Source organism: Otolemur garnettii, unplaced genomic scaffold (genome assembly GCF_000181295.1).
Source record: "Otolemur garnettii isolate 467f Iridium unplaced genomic scaffold, OtoGar3 scaffold00101, whole genome shotgun sequence".
NCBI classification, from domain to species: Eukaryota; Metazoa; Chordata; class Mammalia; order Primates; family Galagidae; genus Otolemur; species Otolemur garnettii.
The window spans coordinates 4,023,996-4,048,178 of record NW_003852496.1 but is presented as its reverse complement, the minus strand read 5'-3'; the positions used below and the strand labels follow the sequence as shown (position 1 = coordinate 4,048,178).

The window sequence follows — 24,183 nt, the reverse complement described above, 5'->3', positions numbered from 1 at the left end:
AGAGGGGGTCCGTGCCTCACCAGGGCACAGGCCATGTAAGACAGAGAGGCAGCCACTCCAGGAAGAGGACGCAGAGAGAGCAGCTGGGGGTGAGTCTGAGCAGAAGAGAGGCACCAGAGGTCAGTACACCCACGGCAGGCACGTGCTGGCCCTGGGGAGCCTGTTCTGCTGGCCAGCACAGGCCCATGTGGATGTCCAGGTGTCCACCAGATCCTCCCCCAAATGCTTAAGAAGGAGGGACCAGGGAAAGATCATCCTAAATGTGGAGAGTTTCCATCCTCTGAAGTGTCTGCAAGAGCCAATGTCATTGCCGATATCTGACAGGGCCTTCCTAGAAATGGCCACACTTGTGGTCTGCCACCAGGTGGCGCAGCGCCTTGGTGTCACACATGAAATCAAGAAGCATAAAGCTGTAATTCCTGCCCAGCTGAGCATATGGCAAGTAAAATCCTTACCTTTCACAGAGTCCCTACCCATTCTTTTTTTAAATTAAAGAGCAGAGGGCTTTGCAGCCATGAAGACCCAGGCCAGAGTCCGTGACCTTAACAGGCCTCCCTGTCACTGATTTACAGGGTCTTGTTGAGGCTCTTTTCACTTAATTTGTGGCTATGTTTTACATTCACCTACAGTAAGGGCTTCTTTTGCAACTGAGTACACACACAAGGAGTAGAGGAGGCACAACACACACTCACTCGTCCTGGGTTGGGCCACAGCACCTACCCTACCCAGCATTCTGCTCTGCATTAATGAAAACAGACAATACACACAGCTGGCTAGGTGGCTAACATGACCTCAGCCCCCATTCACAGGTAGAAACCACTAGGCTGCAGCATGCTAGTGTAACTCCGTACAGTCTGGGCACTCTGACCCGGGGGTGGCGGGGGGCGGGTAGGTGGGTCAGGAATAACAGGACCTGCCTTTATAGACCAAGAAGATGCCCAAGCTTGGGCCAGGGCCCTAGTCAAATCCCAAAGACGGCCAGCACTCAGATTCACCATCTGGGGAGGACGTGACTCCTACAGCCAGGAGAAGGTTGGGGGTGCTGAGCTCTGCAGTGCTGAGGACTGATTCTCCTAGGGGAAGTCAGTGTCCCCCCTGCGTCCTGCCCTCCACCCAGCCTTGCCCTGGTGACTTGCCAGGCCCAGAATTTAATGGTTGATGGCATTCAACTTAGAATCCTGACTCTCTAGCTTAGAAGGAACCTTAAACATCACAGAACCTGGTCCCTATCCAGAGACATTACAAATTTTCAATTACAAATTTTCCAGGTGACTACCCAGCCCAGGCTTGTCTGCTCCCAGGGCCAGGGAGCCCCTCCCCACCGTGCAGCCCTTCCTGGCTCTGCATAGCCCTCATCAGGAGAATGCCCTCTGCACCAGGGCTGGGAAAAACCTCCCTCTATCCACCTCCCCTACACCTAAGGGTCCCACTCCACCCTCTGGGCCCACAGACCTGCCTGTTCCCCCATCCTCACATAGAAGTACAGAGACTTGAGAGCAGCGACTGGGACCCCGATGCTGCCCTTCTCCAGTATCCTGACTGGATAGGTCTCCTGCCTCCTTAGAACCACCCCACGGTATCCCTTACCCACTCACTCCCAGGGCAAGGTCCAGAGCTGAGCCCAAGCCTGGACCAAGCTGCAGCAAAACTGTCACTGTCACCCTCTTCATTCCAGGCATAGGCCTCAGTTACCATTTATGCACTTGGTGTTGAAGGTCCAAGCACACGCCAGCCATGTGCCTGCTCAGAGCCTGCCCAAGGCCTGGCAGAGCAAGGGCCCCCTGCTTACCCTTGCAGGACCTCCCGTTGGCCGTCATGGTATAGCCCTGCTCTGGGCATGCACACTGGTAGCTCCCTGGCACGTTGACACAGCGGAAGGTACAGAGGATCCCAGCGCCCTGAGCACACTCATCGATGTCTGTCAGAGAGAGGTTTAGCCCCCGGTAAGCCCCGTGCAGCACAGGACCCAGCCACCAACCAGTCTGTCCCTGTCACAGCCACAGAGTTTGGGGCCCATACTCTGGGAGGACAGAGGGCCCAGAGAGCGGAAGAGAGTTGTCCAAGGCCACAAAGCAGAAGAGGCCTCCCACCCCAGTGCCCACTTCCTGCGGCTGCTCTGTAACAGCTACACAGTGCTAATCAGTGCCAACTGGGCCTGGGCACACCAATGTGTGATATTTAACTGAATCCCTCGCTCTCCTGATGTCAGAACCATCACTCCATTTGACAGAGAAGGAGGTCAAAGTGGGAGGCAAGTTCTGCCCAAGGCCCCATAGCCAGGAAATTGCAGGGCTGGGACTCAAACTCAGAGCTGATGCTAAAACTTATGTGTGTCCCTGGCACAGTGGAAGGGCACCTCTCTGGAAGGTACCTGTGCAGGTGTGCCCATCCTCGGCCAGCTGGTAGCCCTGGCGGCAGTAGCACTGGTAGGAGCCGTAGATGTTGGCACACTCTTGGCTGCAGCGCTGGGTCTCACACTCGTTCACATCTGTGGGGACACCAGCCACCAGTCATAGAAGGATGCTCCCAGCCCATGAATGATGGGACAAGGTTTGCCTCAATACAGCCAGGCCTGGTCATGCTCTCTTGCAGGCCAGGGGAGTAGGAAGGGACGCATGGCCTTCCCAGAAGTCCAAGAGGAATGAGGCTCCAGGCTGGGAGGAGCTGGGAAAGACAGCACCAGGGATGTGGGGCCAAACCCCTCAGGCCTGGGCTGGGCCCCGCCTCCTCACTGAGCAGTCTGGTGGCCTCACTCCACATACATCCCCACAGGACCTAGCTCATCAACACCACAAACATGCTGGGGACCAGCATGACAGGCCCCCCATCAGCCATGGATGCCTCCACGGTGAGTGATCACGTAGAGGGGCCTCTGATGCCCTCCATGGCCCAAGTCTGCACACAGGCTTGTTTAACTCAGTGGATTCTTTAAAAGTTTAAATCCATCATCAATGTGTAAAAACCAGCAGATTTTACATAAACATCAAGATTTCTGGCTTCTGGAGAGTCAGGAAGGTCAGGCTACCTTGGACCTGTGTGCATGGTGGCACTTTCCGTGGCTCCTGGGTTCTCTGGGTTGCCTTCTGTACCCTGCCTGAGATCCAGGTCACTGTGACCATGACCAGGGCAGACCCTGGGGGTCTGAGGGGCAGAGAGCTAGGCTGCCTGTGAAAACCGCATTTGGGGTGCAGACAACAGAGACACCCAATCCTTCCAGTCCAAGGGAACCAGGCCCTAGGCCTTCAGTGGGGTAGGAGAATTTGAGGCTAGAAACAGCAGGACCAGGGGAGGCCAGGAGTATTTGGCCAGAAGGAGGTGGAGGGAAGGGGCTGGCAGGGAGGGCATGGGTAAAGGTGGAGGGTGGAGGAGGACCAGCATGGCTCTCAGTTTTCCATGGTGATCTACCCATGGTAGGTGCTAGGCTGTGTTGGGTCAGAGGTCAGAGCCAGTATACCTTCACAGTGCTTGCCGTCAGCAGCCAGCACGAAGCCGGAGGCGCAGGAGCAGCGGTAGGAGCCGAGCGTGTTTTCGCATGTTTGCTGGCACAGGCGGCCCGGTGAGACCCAGCACTCGTTCACATCTGGGGGGGGGGGGAATGGCGGGCAGAGGGTAGGTATCCTGGAAGCCAGCTCCTGGCACCCTCAGGTATTACCCAAGACCACAGAGGGTGCTGAGTGGGAGAGGGACTCAGAGAAAAGATGGAGAGGCCTGGACTGGGAAGGGAAGAGCAAGGAGACTGGATGGCAGAGAGCGAGGACAAAGGACAGACAGACAGATACCCTAAGAGGCAAAGGAGGAAACGTCAGACACCAAGACCAAGAAAAGCAAAGAGGGAGGAGAGCCACACGGGGACAAGACAGCAGGGACACAGCGTGCAGGTAGGAGCGGGCGGAGAAGAGGAATGCAGGGGGAGGCGGCCAGCTGCAAGGCTGGCCTGGCCGGGGGGCACTGTTCAGGCAGTGGGATACAAGGAGTAGGTCGTGGTGTGTGGGGATGCGGAGGGGCACAGAGGGCACAGGCCCCGCCCATTGCTCCTGAGATGTCCGAGCCCCGGCACACTTACCGATACAGGAGCGGCCAAAGGCATCCCGCTGAAAGCCAGCTTTGCAGTCACAGCGGTAGGACCCAGGGAGGTTGTGGCACACCTGGCCCTCACCACAGCGGTGCACGCCTGTCTCACACTCATTCACATCTGCAGGGGTGGGGGACGAGCAGGGTACCCTGAGGCCTGGGCCCTCCCTCCACATGGGCCTCCTACAAGTGGGGAGCTTGGACAGGCTGAGGTTGGCTGGTGGGCAGAGGCACCTGGACTTACCCACACACTTAGCTCCATCCTCACTGACATGGTAGCCGCGGCCGCAGATCAGGGGGTTCCTTTGACACGTGTAAGAGCCCACGGTGTTGATGCAACTGAAGCCCGGCTGGCACGGCTGGGACAGCGATGTGCACTCATTGATGTCTGCAGAAGCAGGTGTGGGTGATGGGAGGCCCCAGGCCCCAGCACCTGAGCCTGGGGACACACTGGGACGTGTCCACTCCTGGCTCTAGCCCTTCCCTGGTCAGGGCTGCAGGGCAAGGCTGTCCCACCCCTGGCAGCCAGGTGCAGTGCGGACATCAGGCCAGGTTCTGGGACAACTACAAATGCAAAAGTGGCCACCCTGCCCAGCCTTCAGGGGCCACCACCCTGCCCCATCTGTCTCCCTCACACACTGAACCCAGCCCCACTGGCCCCTGGGGAATGGGCCCACCGCAGGGCCCCTGGATAACTTCAGGGCTGGCTTGCCTGCTTCCTCAGGTCCCTGCCCAATGTCATCTCCTCAGGGAGGTCCTCTTGGACCAGCTGAGGTGGAGGAGTCTTTCCTTTTTCACCTCCTGCTTATTTTATTGTTTATCAGAGCACCTGGGAATAGCTGCCACTTTGATAAACGTGTTTGCCTTTTCCGTCTCTCCCCATCTGAAAGGCCCTGTTACGGTGCTGCAGGAACCAGCATCAAGAACCCTGAGTCACTGAGGAGCTCAGTGAAGTGGGCAGATCCCTCCCCACCTTGCCCTGACCCTGGTGAAAAGGGGTGGTCCCAGGCAGACGCAAGACTGCAAGGTGCTGAGGGGTCCTGTGACACTGGTGGGGACACAGGGTAAGGAGCTAGTAGATGGGGCATCTCAGGGTGGGCTCCACTCCCAGACTGGCCAGGGGCACCCCAAAAGTCTTGAGAAAGCCTTCTGACAAAGTCAAAGCCGCCCTCCGCACAGCAGTCTTCTCCCTGCATGGTGGTGCTGCCCACCCCAGCACTGGTCCCAATGGCCTGTCTTGCCATCTCCCTGTGTCACTCATCCACGGTGGAGCATGGCCTTGGTCACCCCCACTCAGATGCAATCTGTCCAGGGGCCTCTGGTGCCCTCCCCCTGGGAGGGACGGGGTCAGGAACCTCTGGGCAGGTGGGGCCTCCTGGCTTTCTGGATAGGTCAACAGCCTTTTTCAAAGGGACTGATAAGGGGTGAGGAGAATGAGGAATCTCAGACCCACTTGAAGATAATAGCTAGTGTGGCATCTGTCAAAACTACAGCTCTCAACCCATGAGCAAAGCATGGAATTATTCAAGAAGGCCTCATCAGCACTCTGAAAACTTCAGTGAGCATCATATGCAGTACGTATTATTTCTGAAGTTTGTGCTCCAGGTGCCTCTGGATGTGTATGGATGTGCCAGGTCATGACATAAAACACAGCTCTTACGGTTGCCTGGGTAAGAAAGAACTAATACATATGCATCCAGTCTAACCCCACAGATGGGTAAACTGAGGCCACCGGAGAAATAATTCAGCCAAGGTCAGACATCTCAGAGTAGTAAGTGCAGCTGCCATTCTGCAGGTGCCTCCTGGGGTGGGACACTTGCTACCCCTACTCTCAGGCAAGGGCAGTGCCTACCTGAGTGACACAGCAGCACGCCAGGCTGCCTGGTCTCTAAAGCTCTCGGAGCCCCCTCATGACACCTCCCTCGAGCCCCAGGCCAGGCACAGCCTCACAGCCCTGCTCACCCACGCAGTTGCCTTCAGGGTCCTGCAGGAAGCCCTTCATGCAGCGCTGCCGGGCCTGGCAGTAGAAGGATCCCTTGATGTTCTGGCAGGAGAAGCCCGCCTGGCAGTTGTGTGTGCCCATCGCACACTCGTCCACATCTGCCACACAGACACCAGGTGTCAGGGCCCAGTGGGTGGGCAAGCCCCGGACCCTCAACCGCCCGCAGCCCTGCCCACACCTCCCTGACCTCCGACCACCATGACCTTGATGGTCACAATGGTCTGCATCCGGGAAAAGGGTGGAGCTTCGTCCCTGACTCAGCCCATATCCCAGTCGGAACCGTGGCAAAACCACATTTCCTTGGTCTCAAGCACTGAGATATATTTATCTACTTAATCCTCATATCGGCCCTAGGAAGTAGAAGCTGTGTCTAGTCCCATCTTACAAAGGAAGAAACTGAGGCACAAACAAGGTCCCACAGCTAGGTAGTGTTGGGCTGGGACCAGAACCCAGGTGTCTGGCCTACATGGTCCACGGGCAGACAGAAATGGGGCTGACGCTTAAATGCCTCCTGTGAGGTCATGCGTGGACACCTTCAGGGAGGTTGCAACGGGGGCCGACAGGTTCCACTCTCTGAGACCTTTCTGTCTCTGGAATATGCTAGGATCTCTTCCTTCTCAGTACCAATGGGCCTCTGCACTTAATGTTTCCTCAGCCTGAGATACTTCCCAGGAGCTTGTCATCACTCAGGTCTCAACTCTGACCTCACCTCCTCCAGGGGCCTTCTTGGGGCCCGACCCACAGAAGCACCCAACCCGTGGCCCCGTGGCCCCTCCATCATCTCCCTGTGTGCATGTGTGGACCCATCTCCCCCACACACGAGATCAGAGAAGGGGCATGACATCCATCCTGGATCCCTGGTACCCAGATCCCTGCCAGGACATAAAAGCAGCCCAGGAAATATTTGCTGAAAAAGTTGAATAAAAATTCTCCCTCTTCTTAGGCCAGAATAATCCAGTGAAAAGGACAGAATGATCCTTCCGTCATGCTCCACCCCAAGGCATAAACAGGGAAACTGATGCTATCGCAAGGGGGGTGACTGGCACCCAGGCACCAGCAAGCGATTGCAAAGCTGGAATAGACCCTGGTCTCCCTCCACCCAGCCTCAGAGAACCCATGTTCTGTCCCAAACACCATCTGTAGGGTCTTGCCACCTGCAGGAAGCCTAAGTGAGGGGAGTTTGCCAGAAGGGAGATGGCTGTAGGCAAACCAGGGATGGGGAGGGGCAGGCCTAGGGTGGGGCTGGGACAGGGGTGGGGCCAGGGTGGAAGGGGTGGGGCTTTCAGCTTCTCCCTCTCACCTTCACACAGGCCATCCTTAAGGACGTAGCCAGGCTCACAGGTGAGTGCCTTGTAGCACTGGAAGGAGCCTAGCGTGTTCACGCAGTGCTCACCCCGGCTGCATGTATGCAGGTCCGTCACACACTCGTTGATGTCTGCCGGGAAAGAGGCCATCAGAGCCTTTGAGGTGCTCCCAGGATAGTGGCTGAGAGCAGACCTCAGACACCAGCAGGGAGGGGGCACTGCCCTGCCCTCAAGGTGCTCCCCATCTAGAGATGGGACTGATGTCCCCTTATCCACACATCCCTTCATTCAACAAAGATTTATGGAGCACCCGCTATGTGCCAAGCACTGTTCTTAGCACTAGGGATATCTCTCTCAGTGAATAAGACAGATAGGAATCCTGCCCCTGTGGAACAGACACTCAGGGGAGACACAACAGACAGACATATAAACAAACATAAAAGGAGGTGGTCATGACTGCTATGGATGAGAAAGGAGGGCCGTGTGCAGCAGTGTGTGTGCCATTTTAAAGCAGGGGGGCAGGGATGGATTCTCAGAGAATAGGACATTTGAGCAAGAATGAAATGGTGACAGAATGAGCCACACAGATAGTCCAGGCAGTGGGGACAAGGACGCAAGGGCCCTGATAAGGCAGCCGGCCAGGCGGCAGGTGTGGCTGCAAGAACAAAAAGAAAAGGAGGGTTATCAGGAGGGACAGTGGGAGCCAAAAAGGATCCCAGGCAGAGGAGGGACTGATCTGACTTACTTTGACCAGGGTACCCTGGCTGGGGGTGGGGTGATGGTCCAGGCAGGAAATCTGGTAGCACGGGCCACCACCCACAGAGGTGGGGAGGAGCAGCCAGATTCTGAAAGTATTGTGAAGGTAGAACCCACAAGATCCACTGATGGATGAGATGAAGGTGAGAGAGAAAGAGAAGCCAGGGCTATGAGCTTGATTGAAGCTGGACAGGTGCCAGTGCCAGCACCTGGGACAAGGCAGTGGGGAGGTGCAGGGAGCCCTCCTGGCCATGTGAGTTTAAGAGCCAAGAGGACTTCTGAGTGTGGGACACAACTACAAGAGAGAGTCTATCTAACAAAGTCAAATATTATGACCCGATTGTTTGTACCCTCATATTAACCTTAAATTTAAATTAAAAAAAAGAAAAAAAGAGTCAAGAGGCAACATGCCTCTGAGTTCACACAGGGGATCCAAGTAGAGATAGTAATTGGTAGTGGTCAGGTGGCTGGGGGCACCAGGGGGAGAGGGCACATGGAGACCCATTTGCAGGAGGCTCCAGGGCTAAGCAGCAAAAGAGAAAGGGGAGAGCAGCAGGGCGGCTGGAGGAGAACCACGGACACCACTCACCCCAAACCACCAGGGCGAGGGCTGGGAAGGCTGGAGGAATGTGCCAGGTCCCGCCCCCTGGTGCTCCCTCTGGCAGGGGACACACTTCCTTCTGCGTATTCATTCACTGGACCTATGTTAACTAGCGCCTAATCTGTGCCAGGCTCCTGCAGCCAAGTGGCTCTGCAGCCCTAGTCCTGGTCCTCGAGGACAGGACAGGTAGGTAGGAGGGGAAATTCGGGGCAGAGAATGTCCACTCTGCTCCTAGAACACAAGATTTGCTTCTCAGGGGTGGTGACATGTCAGTTAAACCTCCAAGGACAACTAGGGTGTCAGGTAGAAAGGCGTGGGGACAAGGGCACAGGGAAAGAACCAAATGACACACAGGCAGACAGAACTGGACCTGGGGGTGGTGGGCTGGGAAGGAAGGAAGGAGAGAGTTCTGGGCCAGCAGCTCCCAAGGAAGACTTGGCTGAGCAAGATAAAGACTTCTGATCCCAGGAGCCCAGAAACACGCAGCGTACAGAGCCTCCCACATCCTGGAGGAATCTCAGCAATAAATGTAGCCGCCAGCACTAACTGAGGCTCACCAGGGCAGCTTTTCGGACATTGTCCTGCCCCATTTCACAGATGAGGAAATAGGTCTCCCAGAATTGATGTGACTGAACCACAGTCAAACAGATGGCACCTGGCAGCACCAAGAAGGGAAGCCAGAGCACAGGCCCAGAGCTGCGCCCTTTTCTACGCTGTCTAAGCCCTGTGCAGGGTGGGCCTCAGAGCCAGGGCGCCCCCCCTTCACCCCTGTCTTCCTGCTACCCAACCTGCCTAGAGCACTTTCTTCTGGGCCTAAGGTAGTTCTCAAAGTGCAGGGCACAAAAGACAAAATGGTAACGCATGGGGGAATCTGTGGCAGAGGCCACAGCCAATACTGTCCCACTCCACTCGGTGTAGAGGCCTCCGGGGACCGGAGCTCACTATCTCTGCAGGTGCCTCAGCTCAACACATGGTGGAATCAAAATACCGACATCAAGGGGCAGCAAGCTCATCACAGGGACTAACTCGTTTCATCTCCCCAGTGCCCCTTGGAGGAGGGTGCTATTATTTTCACTTACTGATGAGGAAATGCAAGCTCAGAGAGTTTACCTGCCTGGTTTAATGTCTTTTGACTAGAAAATAAAAATGCCAGGAGCTGGACACCGGCACGCTCTTCATCCCAGCACAAGTCTCACCTGTCTGGGTTAGAAACACGCCCAGAGCAAACAGCTGCACCAGCAGAGGTCTGTAGGTGCTGACAGATGACAAAATGAACAGGTGAGCCAGCAGAGAGGAAGGATGAACAGGAGGCTGTATGAGTGTGTGCAAGGGTGGATGCAGAGGGAGAGGGGGCAGGAGGGGGAATGTGAGCTCATAAACTTTGCTGAATGGAAAACACGGTTGCTCTTTTATTCCTAGAACCCCTTTACCAGCTGCCTGAGAAGCCCTTTTAGCTCCAGACAGCCAGGGGAGACCACACACTCAGGAGAGGTGAGAGGGAGGGAGCCCTGGGATCCATGGAGGGATCTGCCGTCCAGTACACACAGACCCACCCCGGACAGGAGGAGCCACCCAGCCCCTGGCAAGCAGGCCCAGGAGGGCACATGTTGTGCCCGCAGCTGGAGGCCTGGGGCAAACATGTCTGCAGTGGCCACTCAGCCCAGCACCATGGGTCTATCTGCCCAGCAGTGAAGAGGGAGGACAGGGGCACATCTATGCTGGACGTGGTCCCCAAGCACAGAAAGACAGACAGGTCCCTCGTCACGTGCCCTGGACACACTCTGCACTGTTCCTGCCTCCACACTTTGGTCCAAGCTGGTGCTCCCACCCCAAGGGCCCTTCCTCATTTCCAAGTCTTGTCTATCCTTGGAGACCAGTGCAATTCTACCTTCTCCAGAAAGCACCTCCACGTGCCACCAGCTGGAAGACCTCACTCTCTGCCTGTGTCTTTCTCTGTTGCAGCATTTACCAGGGTTGGCTGGGGGTCCTGGCTACTCTGAGTCCATCTCTAACTGGGACCTTGAAATGGACGAGGCCAGGGACTCAGGTCTCCTCCGTGAAACATGTGAACACATCCAGTCCACCCTCCTAGCTGCCCGCTGGGCACTCCCAAAGCCCTACCCCTGACCCACACAAGCACTGAGAGACAGGAAGGAAGAGGTATTCCCAAGCACTGGCCCCAGCTGGGCTGAGTGTGAGCCCTCACCTAGTCTTCCAACCCTGCAGTTACAGGGCAGAAACAGAGGCTCAGAGAGGAAAGCTCCAGAGCTCAGGGTCACACAACAGGTTACACAACAACCTGGTGCTAAGGCGGGGTCTGCCAGATCCCAGCATCTGTCCACTCATCTCTGGAGGTGACTCTGGTCTCATCTAAGGACAAGCTAAGCAGCTGACTTGATAAGCTATCTGTTCACATGTCACATAACCCTCAAAGGAGGATCAACAGCCTCCCTGTTACAGATGAGGAAACCATGGCTTGGAGAAGACAAGTCACTCATCCCAGGGTGTAGAGCTTCCAGGGGTCCTGCTCAGAGCCCAGGCCTCCTGCCTCCACACCCCACACACTACCCTGCTGCCAGCATGTCTGACCTCCTTTTCCTATGGCCCAGGTGGGGTCAGTGACCCACCAAGGCACACATTCAGAGTTTCCTGACTCACAAACATGTCCCCAGGGAATGCAGCTTCCCAGTGGAGCCGGCAGACAAGTGGGACAGGACACAAGGACGGGAGGGCACGACAGGAGCATGGGTGCCGGCTGTGCTGAGAGCTCACATGCAAAGGGCAGGCCCTTTAGCATGTGGCCGCAGTGTGGCGGGCGAGGCGTGGGGCAGAGCAGACGGCCGTGGCAGTGGGCGGCAGGCAGGGCTCTGGCTTACCCACACACTTCCTGTGCGCGTTGAGGATAAAGCCCTCGGCACAGACCACTGTGTGGTTGACACAGTAGAAGGATCCCAGGGTGTTCACACAGAACTGTCGCCGGCTACAATCGTGAGCGCCCAGCAGGCACTCGTCTTGGTCTAGTGGCAGCCACAGAAGGAAAAACAGAAGGGCCATTAGGCGGGCACGTGACTTGCCATAGAGCATCCCTGAGGGAGAAGCTGAGATCCGAGACAGGCAGGGGCCTGCCCAGGGCCTCCCAGCCTTTCTGTGGCCCTGCTGGGCCTTGGGCCCAAGGCTGAGTGTGTAGCGCTGGGACCCACTGCCCAGGACAGGTGGTGAGGCGAGACTCAGAGGGCGCTGGGCCTGCTCACAGTCGGGCAGCACTGTACATGCCCCACGTCAACAGGCAGCCAAGGGGATCACGTCACCAAAAGGGGTACAAACTCAAGCACGTAGGGAGCCAGGAAGCAACAGAACTGGGAAAGAGCCATGGGGGGCTCTAAGGGGACTGGAGGGCCTGTGCTCTGTCCAAAGAGGGTCAGTGGCATGGGCCCCTCATAGGCAGATTTTACAAGTTTTAAGAGAAACCCAAAATCTAGAAATGTTTCAAAAATTCTTTAGCTTGTCATGGCTGGTAATTCACTTGATTAAAAACAGCAGAGCCATGCAGGACTCCTCCACAGGTCAGGCTGCCCCTCAGAATGCCTGTGGCCAACCTCTGGCCTGGGCCCACAGCTCTCACTGCTAGGCCCCCCAGGGGAGGACGGACAATGGGAGAGGTGCAGACATGGGCCAGGCTGCATGGCTGGCAGAGGCAGAGAGACCTCACAAGGCTGGGCCTGAAGGAGTCCTGACCCAAGAGAGATACATTCCTCTCGTCTTCGGGACCCCAGGATATGGGAGTGGGGGGGAAACACAGAGGACACGGCGCTGCCTGGACCTGAGCCCTGTTTCCAACCCCTGAGAGACTGGCCTGTTGCCCACCACCATGCTATGCATGGGCAAGTCTGCTGTCCCCTCCGGGCTTGTGAGATGGCATGTGTTCACATCCAAACAGTCTCAGATGGCACTGGACATGGGACTTCAACTTCTGGGAGGATGAGAGTATTTTCCTAGACAGACCTCACTCTGCTACCCCCTAGATCTCGTCTCCTGAAATTGTACTTGAACTGATGCATTTGCTAGGCTCTTTGCATGCTCCCTACCTCCAGACATGAGGAGGTGGGTTCTCAAGACCTCTCAGTTTGGTTCTTCAGACACGATTCCCCACGGGAACCAATCCCCTGGGTGGGGGGTCTGATGCCCCATTCTATAGTGGAAAGGTCCCAACCTGCAGAGGCCCCACTGAGACAAGGCTTGGCTGAGGCAGGGCTCCCAGGATGAAAGGGATGTGCTTTGTGTGCCTTCTTGGGCCCTGCACGAGTAGCAGAAGCAGCTAATTGTTACCAATATCTCTTCCCCTGCTTGGTATTCATAATAGACCCAGCCAAGGGTTCCTATGCTCCAGCCACCCTCCATTGCCCACTGGGCACACTTCTGGGTGTGCCCTTAAAACAACTGGGCTCTGCTTCCTGCTTTCCCTTTGTCCACTCAAGGCTGGGACATGAACATGGTAGAAACAAAACGGCTTCAGCCACACAGGCCAGGGCAAGCCTCAAGGACAAGGTAAGTCCAGACATGGTCCATGGACCAGCAGCACTGACATCACCAGGGACCTCATTAGCTATGAATCCTCAGGCCCCACCCCAGGCCCACTGAATCAGGAGTTCTGGGGATTTGGTAAAACTCCCTACAGGTCTCCAGGGGGTTCAGAGGCACACTCAAGTTTGAGAACCACTGCTCTAGGAAATGTGAGAGCAACAAGATGGAAGGAGCCTGGGATCCTGGGCCTTTTGCAACAGCACTGTGGCCCACCCTGGAGCACACGTGCACATGGTGATGTGACACAGAGTAACTGTTTAAGCTGCTATATTGGGGGTCTTCATCACAGCAGCCAAATCTGCTCCCTCATGAACTCAGCAAGTTCTAGGTCATAGCTAGCCCCACCTGGGGGCCCTCATCACAGGCTAACTCAGATTTGCACAGGTAGGAGGGCAGCCCTGAAATACTCACCTTCACAGGACACGCCGTCCGCCATGATGGCATAGCCAGGAAAGCAGGAGCACATGGCCGAGCCCCCAACAATGCTGCACACCTGTTTGCAGGGCCCGTTGTCTGGAGGGAACCACACGGAAGTTAGAGGCCACCCGGCTGTGGTGTTGGCCCACAGCGGCTCGTCTGCCCAGCTCTGACCTATGGGTCAGACACTCAGGAGGCGGCAGACTGGGAAACAAGGAAGCCCATTCCCGGGCCTTTTCACAGGTTCACCGGGCCAGACAGTTCCAACACTAGCTGGTGCCAGGGATGACCTTCCGGGTCTGCCTGCACCACCACTCAGGTCGAACCCATCCCTCAAGCACAGTGATGACAGTGAGAATGACACAGAGGAAAGGAGAGAGAGAAGGAGGAAGAGAAAGAAGGCACAGAGGCAGGAAGAAGAAAGAGGAGAGGGGGCGGCACCTGTGGCTCAAAGGGGTAGGGCGCTGACCCCATATGCCGGAGGTGGCGGGTTCAACCCCAGCCCCGGCCAAAACTGCAAAAAAAAAAAAGAATATAAAGAAAGAAAGGAGAGGATAAAGGAAGGAGATTGGGGAAAAGAATTTTCTAGGCATTGCTGAATGGAGCCTGCACAGCCATTCAGCAAGCAAAGATTTCATTTTCTCAATTTTATAGGAATGGAGACAAAAAGCAGTTAACCGGCTTGCTTAGGGTCACACATAGCCCCCTCAATCTCACCTCTTCAGCTACCTTCTCAGCTCCTCACCCAACCTCAGACAGGGAAGCCCCACCAACCCCCAGGGCAGAAAGCACCCTGGGGGCAAGAGCCATTTTGCACACTCCCCGCACCATAGGGCTCACCACCCCCAAGCAGCTTGGACCCACCCTGGCCTGAGGCCCTATTCAGGGACACCACACCCTCTGCTTACCTTTACAGGTGTTGGGCTGCGGCAGTGGCAGAGGGATGATGTTGGGGGACACTTGGGCAAATTCTGACCTCAGTGCAGGCTTCTGTGTGGCCTCTGGCCGTGCGGAGTCACTGTCTGTCACAGGCAGAGCAGGCGAAAGGAGGGTGTCTCATGCTTCAAACAGACCTCAGGCACTAACGGGCACATGTCCTTCCCACACTTGGGCATGACGCCAGGCACTAACATTTAATCCCCCTACCCTAGTTAAGGAGAGAGGAAACTGAGGCTGGGGATACAGATAAACCTTGGGCAAGATCGACCTCAGCTCCTCAGGGCAGAGAGGGGTGAAGGAAAGGAGGCAGACAAGAAGAGTGAGGAAGGAGGAGGAGAGTGTCTAGACTGAAAAGAAATCAATCCCTGAGCAGCTGTCTGGGAGAACGCCCTGCCGGGCCACCACTAGCCCAGCACTGGGGACACAGCTGGGGTTTGGCAAGAGCCTCTGTGGCCTGAGCTCAAATGTGGGGCAGGCCACTGGGGCCCAGTCACTGCAAATAGAGCTACAGGAGGGAAACCTGTCTACTCAGCCTTACAAGATGGACCCGAACCCTAACCCTAACCCCTAACCCTAACCCTAACCTCTGGCTCCTGCAGGTTCTGACATGTAGAGAGGCAGGCGGTGACAGGGCCCCATGGTACCCACCCCTAGAATGCCACACTCCATGGGTAAGATCAGCTGTGCCCACAGCCCTGCCCTTGCCATCAGGGCCCTCACCTGGGCGGCAGGTGCGGCCATCGTCCTGCAGCAAAAAGCCAGGAAAGCAGGCACAGTGGTAGGAGCCCACAGTGTTGATGCAGAGGTGCTGGCACAGCTCCCCCGGGAGGAGCAGACACTCATCCTGGTCATCCCCAGGCAGGCTGTTGGGCAGCTCGGTCTCCGTGCCCAGCGACAGGGCCTCTCGGGCTGCCACATCCGCCTCTGAAACTAGGGCAGGGGTTAGTGTTCAAGATAGCCAAGACCATGGGCTTCAGGAAACCAGTACAGGGCCTCATCACCAGGACTTCTGTGTCCAGCAGATGAAAGATAAATGGACAGACAGGTGGACAGATACATGATGGGTGAGTAAAGGATGAATGGATGGATAGGTGGGTGGAATGATGGACAGGTGGATGGCTAAATGGATGGATAGATGGACGGAGAGATGGACAAACAGGCAGATGGATAGATGGATGAATGGAGAGATGGGTGGACAGATGAGTGGGTGGATGAATGAATGGATGGGCAAGTGGACGGGTGGACAGGCAGATGGCTAGATGGATGGATGAATGGATGGATAGATGGGTGGATTAAGGAGTGGGTGAGTAGACATATGGGTGGATGGATGGATAGGCAGATGAGAGGATGGATGGACAGACAAAGAGATAAACGGATATTCTGACAAATTTCTAGATGGACGGGCAGAGGAATGGATGGATAGAAGGATGAACAGACTTCTGGTTGTAAGAGTGACCCCACCGGAACCAGGTCTAAGCATTCCTCACTGAGTCCCCTGCAATAGAACAGGGGCACAGAGAAACTCTTCCTAAAGTGTTAAACTGGATCTCAGACCCCGGACCTCAGTGATATTAGGGAGGACCTTCCCTAGCCACAGAAAGGGCCCCAAGTCTGGGTTCCATCAGATCAGGTCTGAACACTGGCCCGGGCCTTCCCTGGCTGGGTCATCTGAGACAGTGCTAGGTCTCCCTGGGCCTCCTGAATTGGGGGGAAAGCCGCCTCTCAGGGCTGCAGTGGGCAGCAGGGGAGAGTGGGAAGGAAGCCTCCTGGAGCTAAGCAGCCATGAGAAAGGCATATAGCAGGACTTTCAGGGGGGCCACAGCCCCTCCAAGCTCCATGCCAGCCCAGGGCCTCCACCCTTCCCATCAAACCCAGGCAGCTGAGCCCCCCGAGAGAGCAGTTGCATGAAGTCACGTCTGAGGAACGTGTTTCATATGGAGGGTGTTTATATTAAGCTGCAGCCCGATCAGCCCTGGCTGGCGCCTGCGGGTGAGGCAGCAATAGTTTGGGCCTGCGGAGAAAGCACTGCAGGGGGGCAGTAGATGGGCCTGGCTCAGGGCCTCTCAGCACTGCAGGCTGGGCAGCACCTCCAGGAAGCAGACTCAGCTCACCCTCATCAGTGCGCTCCTCACAGGAGGAAGGAACACACACCTCTGGCTCTGGGCCCTGTGAGGCCCAGGTGAAGGCTTACTGCCCACCTGCACCCTTCCCAGACACCCACCCTGAAGACAGACTTCCTCCTAAACTCTGCCTTGAACCAGACTCTTCTGGGTTCTACTCTGGCCTTCATACCACTGCTCACCAGTCCCCTGAGAGCCAACCTCCCTGCACCGGACGCAGCCCCTGCACCACAACAGGCTAGTGGGGTGGTCGGGCCAGATGCCCGGGCCTGGTCCAAATTTCACACTCACTCCTGCCTTGCCCTGACCTCCCATCTGTACCCCACAGGTGTGAGCTCCTCCTCAGTAGCCTGTGCTCAGGGAGGGCATCTTAATCCCCATGCAGAGACTCCTGCCACCTGGCATTCTAGTGACAGAGATCTGGGTTGATTTGAGCCAAGGGTGAAGAAGCCCAAAGCAGAAATGGGAGTCATCAGAGCAATGGCATCCAGTCCTGGCTGTGCCAAAGACCCGGTTCTGCCCTCTCTGAGCCTCAGCTTCCTCCCCTGACCTACTAAAACATGGAAATGGCAATGGTGGGGGCCATTCTGGGTGTTTTGTCAGGTGCTGCCATAAGCCCTTGACAAGTATCACATCATTCGTTCTTGCACTGAACAAGGTGAGGAGTATGACCCAACGTTTGAAAGATACAACGATGAAGGCTCCAAGAAGGCCTATGACTTGCCCTAGAGAAACAGAGGAGCTGGGCTTCAAACCAGGTCTGCCTCGCTCCAGAGGCCAAGAGTCTAACCTTGATACCAGGAGTGCTTCTGTGGCCTTAACTGTCATTCCATGAGGGGCCCGGGACACACACTGAGGGGCCCAGATGGTCCACAGAGGACAGAGAAAAAACGGGACTAGTGGTTCTGGAATCCTCCTGGACATCTTTCCCCAGCCAGTCAAGGGTAAATGTGTGGACACCCACAAGGAGGCCTGCCCGGGCTTCACTGCACCAGCCCAGGGCTGCCAAGGCATCTGCACAGAGGACACCTGTGGCTGACTGGGCACAGACATGGCCCTGACCGGGGGGCAGGCACCAGACAAGGCAGCTGGAAGAGAGGTCAAAGTACAAAGCAAGGATAGGAAGGAGACACCAGGGACACTGAGGGCTGGAAGCTCCAGGGTGTGGCTAAGCTGATTCAGGCTCCAGGGTCTGCACTGGCACCAGAGGCTCAGTGGGCTTCCAGCTCCCATGAACACTGCCCAGGGCTGCTCAGGGACACGCTCTGAACAGGGGCAAAGGAGGTCACAGCCTGGTCATCCCTCAAAGGGCTCAGGTTATTGTGGTGAATGGGTCACCAAGTGAACCCATCATTCATCCAATTATTGATCCATTTGTTAGTGAATCTTCTGGACTGGGCACTTAGGAGACAGAGGGAAAAAAAGCAGTTCTACCTACAGGAGCCACCAAGAAGTGGAGGAAATGCACATGAATGCCATGTCTGTGTGCAGTTACACTGCACACGGGAAACAAGAATGGTGCAGGTGACAGGGATGGAGGGTAGATGGACAGAGGGAGGGTGAGTGAGTGAGTGAACAAGTGAGAGGTTTCTGGCTGGGCTTGTGAGTGAACTCACTAGCAGATGGACAAAAGATGGATGGATTAATATGCAAATAGGTGAGTGAACGAGTGGGTAGGTGGGTGGGTGGGTGGATAAATGGATGGAAGGATGAGCAATGTGTGGATGGTGGGCAGGTAGATGAGCGGATGGATAAAGAATGGGATAGGGGATGAATGAGGGAGTGACTGGGTGAATGGACGGACAGATAGACAAGAGGATGGAAGGGTGAGTGGGGTGAGCGAAATGGATGAATGGATAAAAAGTAGGTGGGGGAGAGGATGTGTGGATGTGTGGGTGGACAAAGAGAGCAGACAGTAGAAGGGTGACGGACAGCAGCTGGTGGTCAGGTGGGTGGAACACAGGAACGTGAATACGATGACCATCTTGGAAATAATGAGATCAGAGAACTGTTTAAAGCAGAACCCGATCCTCAAGCCACAGACGATGATAGGGTCCCACAGAAGGCCAGAGGTCACCCAGTCTTGGCCCCACATGCCCAGCCAGGAAGAGCAAGCACCCACCTCTCCGTGGTGCAGCCGCGGGTTCTGGAGGCCGGCGCACCTCAGGCATGATGAGGGGCTCCTCGCCCTCACAGCAGGAGAGCATGGCATGGTTGCAGGGATAGCCCAGGTTGGGGTTGGACTCGCACGGCTGGCCCTCGGCCCGCACACGGAGGCCCAGGCCACAGCAGTCACAGCATTGCTGGAAGGAGAGACACAGCCATCACTGTCCACTTCCTGGCTCCTCAGAGTTCATGAGATTCATACAGCATCCCCAGGGCACATCCTGGGACCAGGCTCAGGAAAGGGGTTGATTAATGGGGCTAAATTAACCCTTATCTTGTCTCCTCTGCCAGCCGACATGCTCTCCTGGGGCAAAGGAGTTGCCTGCCTCCATTTCCTAGATCTGGCACAGGGTAGGACCAACATAAGTTTTTTGAAATAAGTAATAAGCAGATGGCCTTTTGTGGAAGAAACTATAAATTAATCCTCAGCCACACCGCTCATTTAATTATCCGCTCATTTTTACTGCAGATCCCAATTCTATTCAGTTTGACTAAAAGACAGCATCTCCCAGGCGCCCTTGCAGTTAGATAGATTCACTGGGTGGAGCTTTCAGGAGAACTTCCACTTGGAAGTACATCTGTTTTGCTCTCCCCCTTCCTCTTTTGAGTACCCATGTAATGGTTGGCACTTTCGCAGCCATCTTGGGCCATGAAGTGACCCTGAAGATGGAAGCTACAAGCTAAAGACAATTAAACAGACAAGTAGAAGCCTGGGTCTCTGGGAATACAAAGGTATCCCACCCCAGGCTGCATGTCACTAAAAATAAATTTTATTTAATTATTTAAGATACAGTGGGAGATTGGTTACAATAAAACCCCCAATTATTCACTCTTCTCTGTGTTCACCATCTCTGCAATGTGATAGTGCAGCCGCTCCTTTTAACGGAGTGAATGTACTTCCAATCCCTTAGTTGTGTCTTGTGACTTGCCTTGGCCAACAGAATGAGCTGGACACGACGGCATGCCAGTTCTTAGCCTATACCTCACAAGACTTTGAATGCTTCTGTTTCCTTTCTTGGAGCCCTGCATAGCCACTTGCTGAACAAGACCCTGTTCGTCTGCTGGGGGTTGAAAGACTGCATGAAGCAGAGACAAGTCACCCCAGATGACGGTATCCCAGATCGGGCCCCAGAAGAGCCATCCACTGACATAAGCCCAGCCCAAATCAGTTGAGTATGGATCAGGTCAGTGAAAGTGCTCACTCAGCTGACCACAGACTCATGCACTAAGCCAAAACAAGCTACCAAGGTTTGGATGGTGTGTTACAGAGCAATAGTTAACTGACACGCTAGGCCTGCACCTCTCAGTGCTAGACACTTCCACTGACCGACATACTTCAAAAGTACTTAGCTTGCATCACCTCTGATCTCACAGCCACCCATGAGACACAGACTATTATCCCGTCTCACAGATGGAGAAGCTGCAGCTCAGAAAAGAGAACTGGTTTGGGGTCAAAAAGATAGAAAGGGGACTCTCCAGTGACCTGTGAAAAAGGTCCTCTCACTAGCACCAGTTGTTTTTAGGAAAAATCGACCTCATTCTGACAAAAATTGAAGTCAAAATCCTCCCCCAATTGCTGCCACATCTAGAGGCCTCTGTCATTGTCGCCCAGGCTTGAGACAGGGTAGGCTAATTCAACTCCTCCCCTCCACTCCCAGTTGGGATGAGGCCCCTTCTGCAACGTTCCTTGAAACTGTTCCGCCCTCAGTTCCACCTTTCAGTTTCCCGAAACTGCCCCCACCCTCTGCAGCTGCACACAGCCAGCTCTCTGTCCACTTCTGTTTTCCCTTCTTCCTCATTTTCAATGGGGCACTGGACCTCCCAGGAAATAAAGACTACATTTCCCAGTCTGCCTTGCAGCTGGGCGTGGCCAACAGATGACGTTCTAGCCAATGAGATCTAAGCAGAGGCAGAGACAGCCCTCAAAGAAGGGGGCTTTTCTTACCCTCCAGTTCAAAGCAGCATTATTCACAATAGCCAAAAGGGGAACCTTGTGCCTATGATGATGAATGGACAAATAAATGTGGTCTGTCCATACAATGGAACATTATTCAGCCTTAAAAAGAAAGGAAATTCTGACACAGGCTACAATGTGGATGAAACTTGAGGACATCGTGCAAGTGAAATAAGCCAGACACAAAAGGACAAATACGATTCCTTATAAATGAGGTCCCTAAGGAAGTTAGATTCCCAAAGACAGAAAGGAGAATGGCAGTCGCTGGGGGCCGAGGGGAGGAGGGAATGAGGAGGTAGTGCTTGATGGGGACAGAGTTTCAGTCTGGGAAGATGAAACAGCTCAAAAGGAGATGGTGGTGATGGTTGTGTGACAATGTCAGTGTGCTAAAGCCCCTGAACTGTGCACCTAAAAACCGTTACAGTGGCAAATTTCACATTGTGTGTATTTCACCACAATCATAAATAATTTACATGTACAGAAAGGGACGCTCTCCTGTGCCCTCTTCCTGCCTCTGCCTGGGATTCCAGTGCAGCAAATCAGTGGTGACAGCGCAAGAGACAGCTGCAGCCTGCATGACTGTGGCTTGGCCTGGCCCTGGCCCTGGCCTCCAGAGGCCAGCAGGAGCTCTAGCACACACACTGGTCTCCTTGTATAAGTCCCTTCCAGGCCCCGTGAACTCTGCACTTAGAGACCAGAGTTCTCAGAGAAACATTTGCAATCTGTCACATTCCAACCAGAGGACTCTGGGTGGCCTGTGCCCACTGCTACCGGGCCTAGTGGACCACACACCCCATCCCTAAATGCTCCTGCCTCTGGATTTTACCCTGTCCTGATCCCACTGCCCACACAGGAGAACCGGCCTCAGTGACCATCCCCTACAAAATTCTTCCTGGCATCCACCTCACTCAGAGTCAAGCATCCCGATGATGGACAGGCTCTGCTCCATCACCTCTCTAGCCTCAGCTCCAGCTGCTCCAACCCCATTGACTCTACCCCAGACACACAGTCTCCCCCACCCCGCCCCAGTCCTCAAACATGCCAAGCGGCCACTTACCTATGGGCCTTTCCATTTGCTGTTCCTTGCCTAGAAGTGTTCCTGCAGAGTTTCCTGCAGACCACTCCTGGCTCAGCATCTGCTAGGGCTTTGCACAAATGCCCCTTCTCAGGGAGGCCAACCCCAGCCCCTGTCAGCGGGAACTCCAGCACTCCCAGCCCTGACTCTGCTCATCCCCTCCCTCTGGTTCTTCTTCCCTAGCAGGATCACCTGCTAACCCCACATTAACACATTCATCTTGATCTTCTGTCTTCCTGACTAGAAAGGAAGCTCCTCAAGGGTGGGGACTGTCACCTGTGTTACCCACTGCTACATCCCTGATACCTAGAGTGGGGCCCAATGCACATGCTGGTGCTCAAAAAATACTCTGCGAATTAATCAATCCATATAATAACTATGATGATTTCTGATGTGCAGATGAAGAGTTCCCACCCCAACCCCAGGTATATCAGTCCCCACCAGTCCCCACCCCCTCAGAGCTCCAGGACCTTCAGTTTCAGGCCAGCCTGCCCACCCCCATCTCACTGTGAATGCGCAGGTGGGGCTTGCCTTGTACAGGGAAACACCACAGGTGTCGTTGTCCTCGGCCCCACAGGCCTCGCCCTCCTTGGCCCCCAGGACACCAGCCATGCAGCTTTTCTCCTTCAAGTAGGAGACACAGCAGTGCCTCTGGGCTGTCCTGAAAGAGAGGGTATACCTCAGCCCCAGCACCGCCCTATCCACCCTAAGGGGAAGTCCCCACCAAGGTCTTCAGCAAGTGGAGGCCAGCGCTGGTGACCCAGCTAGTATAAGCCCTGCCAAGTCACATGGCTTTTGTCTTTTGGCTGAACCAAGAATCCTTAGGCCTGGGTCCTGTCGGGCTGTGAGGAAGAGGGTCTGGCTTAGAGCCCCCCCACTAGGGCAAAAGGACAGGGACACCCAATCCCAGAAAGGGCTGGGTCATCGGCCTGGAGGAGGACAGCCTCCAGACCCCTGGTCACTGCCTGCCACTTTCCACAGGGCTGCCCTGGGCCAGAGGTGGCTGCTGGGTCAGTAGCAGAGAACAGAGCTGGGACAGGACAGTGAGGGTCATGGGGGTCAGGGTCTAACACCACCTCAGGAGGGGCCTGTCTCAACAAGAACTCCCAGTGATAGAACCGGTTGTTCATGAAGTGGTGAGCACTCATTACGAGAGGGACGCAAGCACACAGTAGGGCCGATTAGCCCAAAACTCCAGGGGGCTGAGTGGAGACTGCTCTAATGCCTAAGTATTCCCAGAAGGGAAAGGAAAGGAACAAAGTTAGAATAGAGATTGTTCTGAAGGGATTAGCAGGGGATGGACACTAGAGGACATGGGGTCTGACTAGTCACGCTGCCAGTGAGCTGTGTGGCTGGGGGTGAATCACATCATCTCTCTGAACTTCATCCTCCTACTCTGGAAAAATGAGCAGGCTGGATGAGACGGTGCCCCTGGATTAAAGAAGGGTGAACGGCTGACCAAGATCTCTCCCGAGCCTGGCAAAGCAGATAAATAGTTAAGAAACAGTAAGCACAGACAACAGAGGAGGACAGCGAGGGGCCAGCCCTGTGGACAGCAGTCTTGGACCATCCACCCCTGGAGAGAGCCTGGCCAGATGGCCCACAGCAGCCACATCCAGGCCCCTGGAAGATGGGAAACACACGCTCCCCCCAAGCTACCTGGGCCCAAGGCACAAGGCACGAGCTCCAAGAATCTGGAGCAGGCACGTGGGCAGTCTGCCAGCTCCAGGGTCCCGCCCTACCTGCAGACGTCGCCCTCAGCGCCACTCTCAGAGATTTCCAGGCACTCGTCATTGTCAATGGCCCACTGCTGCCCTGCTGCGCAGCACGTCTCCATCAGGTCCTTGGTGGAGCCTATGGTTGGCGACAAGAAGCAGAGTCACCACCCAGAGAAGGCCTGTGGTTCCAAGGAGATGCCCCCGCTGTGTCAATCAACTGCTTATATTATTGGTACGGCTTCCAGTCAACAGTAGACTGTTAGGAGTTAGTTTTAGGGGAATCAGAAGTTACTTGTAGATTTTCAACTGCATGAGTGGGTCAGCACCCTGATCCTGCTGTTGCTCAAAGGTCAATGTATTTGTGACTGGGGAGGATAGAGAAGTCACATCTTGGGGAGAACATCTTAAAACTAAAGAGCACAGCCTCTAGGTTAAGGAAATTGATGAAGCTGACACTTCAAAGTTTAAATTTTCTGTAT

At 55.2% G+C, this 24,183-nt stretch overlaps 1 protein-coding gene across 2 annotated transcripts in view; it reads right to left on the bottom strand.

Annotated features, from left to right (window-relative positions):
• The window catches only part of FBLN2 (fibulin 2), a 52,555-nt gene that overhangs the window by 4,432 nt on the left and 23,940 nt on the right, over positions 1 to 24,183 (bottom strand). The window contains exons 2-15 of one of the 2 annotated variants that reach the window (XM_003796209.2): positions 23,729 to 23,840; positions 22,518 to 22,647; positions 18,914 to 19,094; positions 15,392 to 15,601; positions 14,641 to 14,754; positions 13,727 to 13,828; positions 11,611 to 11,751; positions 7,374 to 7,508; positions 6,034 to 6,171; positions 4,316 to 4,459; positions 4,064 to 4,192; positions 3,455 to 3,580; positions 2,372 to 2,488; positions 1,790 to 1,918 (exon numbers count right to left, since the gene is read on the bottom strand). In XM_003796209.2, coding sequence (XP_003796257.1) covers positions 1,790 to 1,918; positions 2,372 to 2,488; positions 3,455 to 3,580; positions 4,064 to 4,192; positions 4,316 to 4,459; positions 6,034 to 6,171; positions 7,374 to 7,508; positions 11,611 to 11,751; positions 13,727 to 13,828; positions 14,641 to 14,754; positions 15,392 to 15,601; positions 18,914 to 19,094; positions 22,518 to 22,647; positions 23,729 to 23,840 — 1,908 coding nt within the window. The remainder of the gene's footprint in view (positions 1 to 1,789; positions 1,919 to 2,371; positions 2,489 to 3,454; positions 3,581 to 4,063; positions 4,193 to 4,315; positions 4,460 to 6,033; positions 6,172 to 7,373; positions 7,509 to 11,610; positions 11,752 to 13,726; positions 13,829 to 14,640; positions 14,755 to 15,391; positions 15,602 to 18,913; positions 19,095 to 22,517; positions 22,648 to 23,728; positions 23,841 to 24,183) is intronic. The other variant, XM_012809247.2, reaches the window with a different exon arrangement.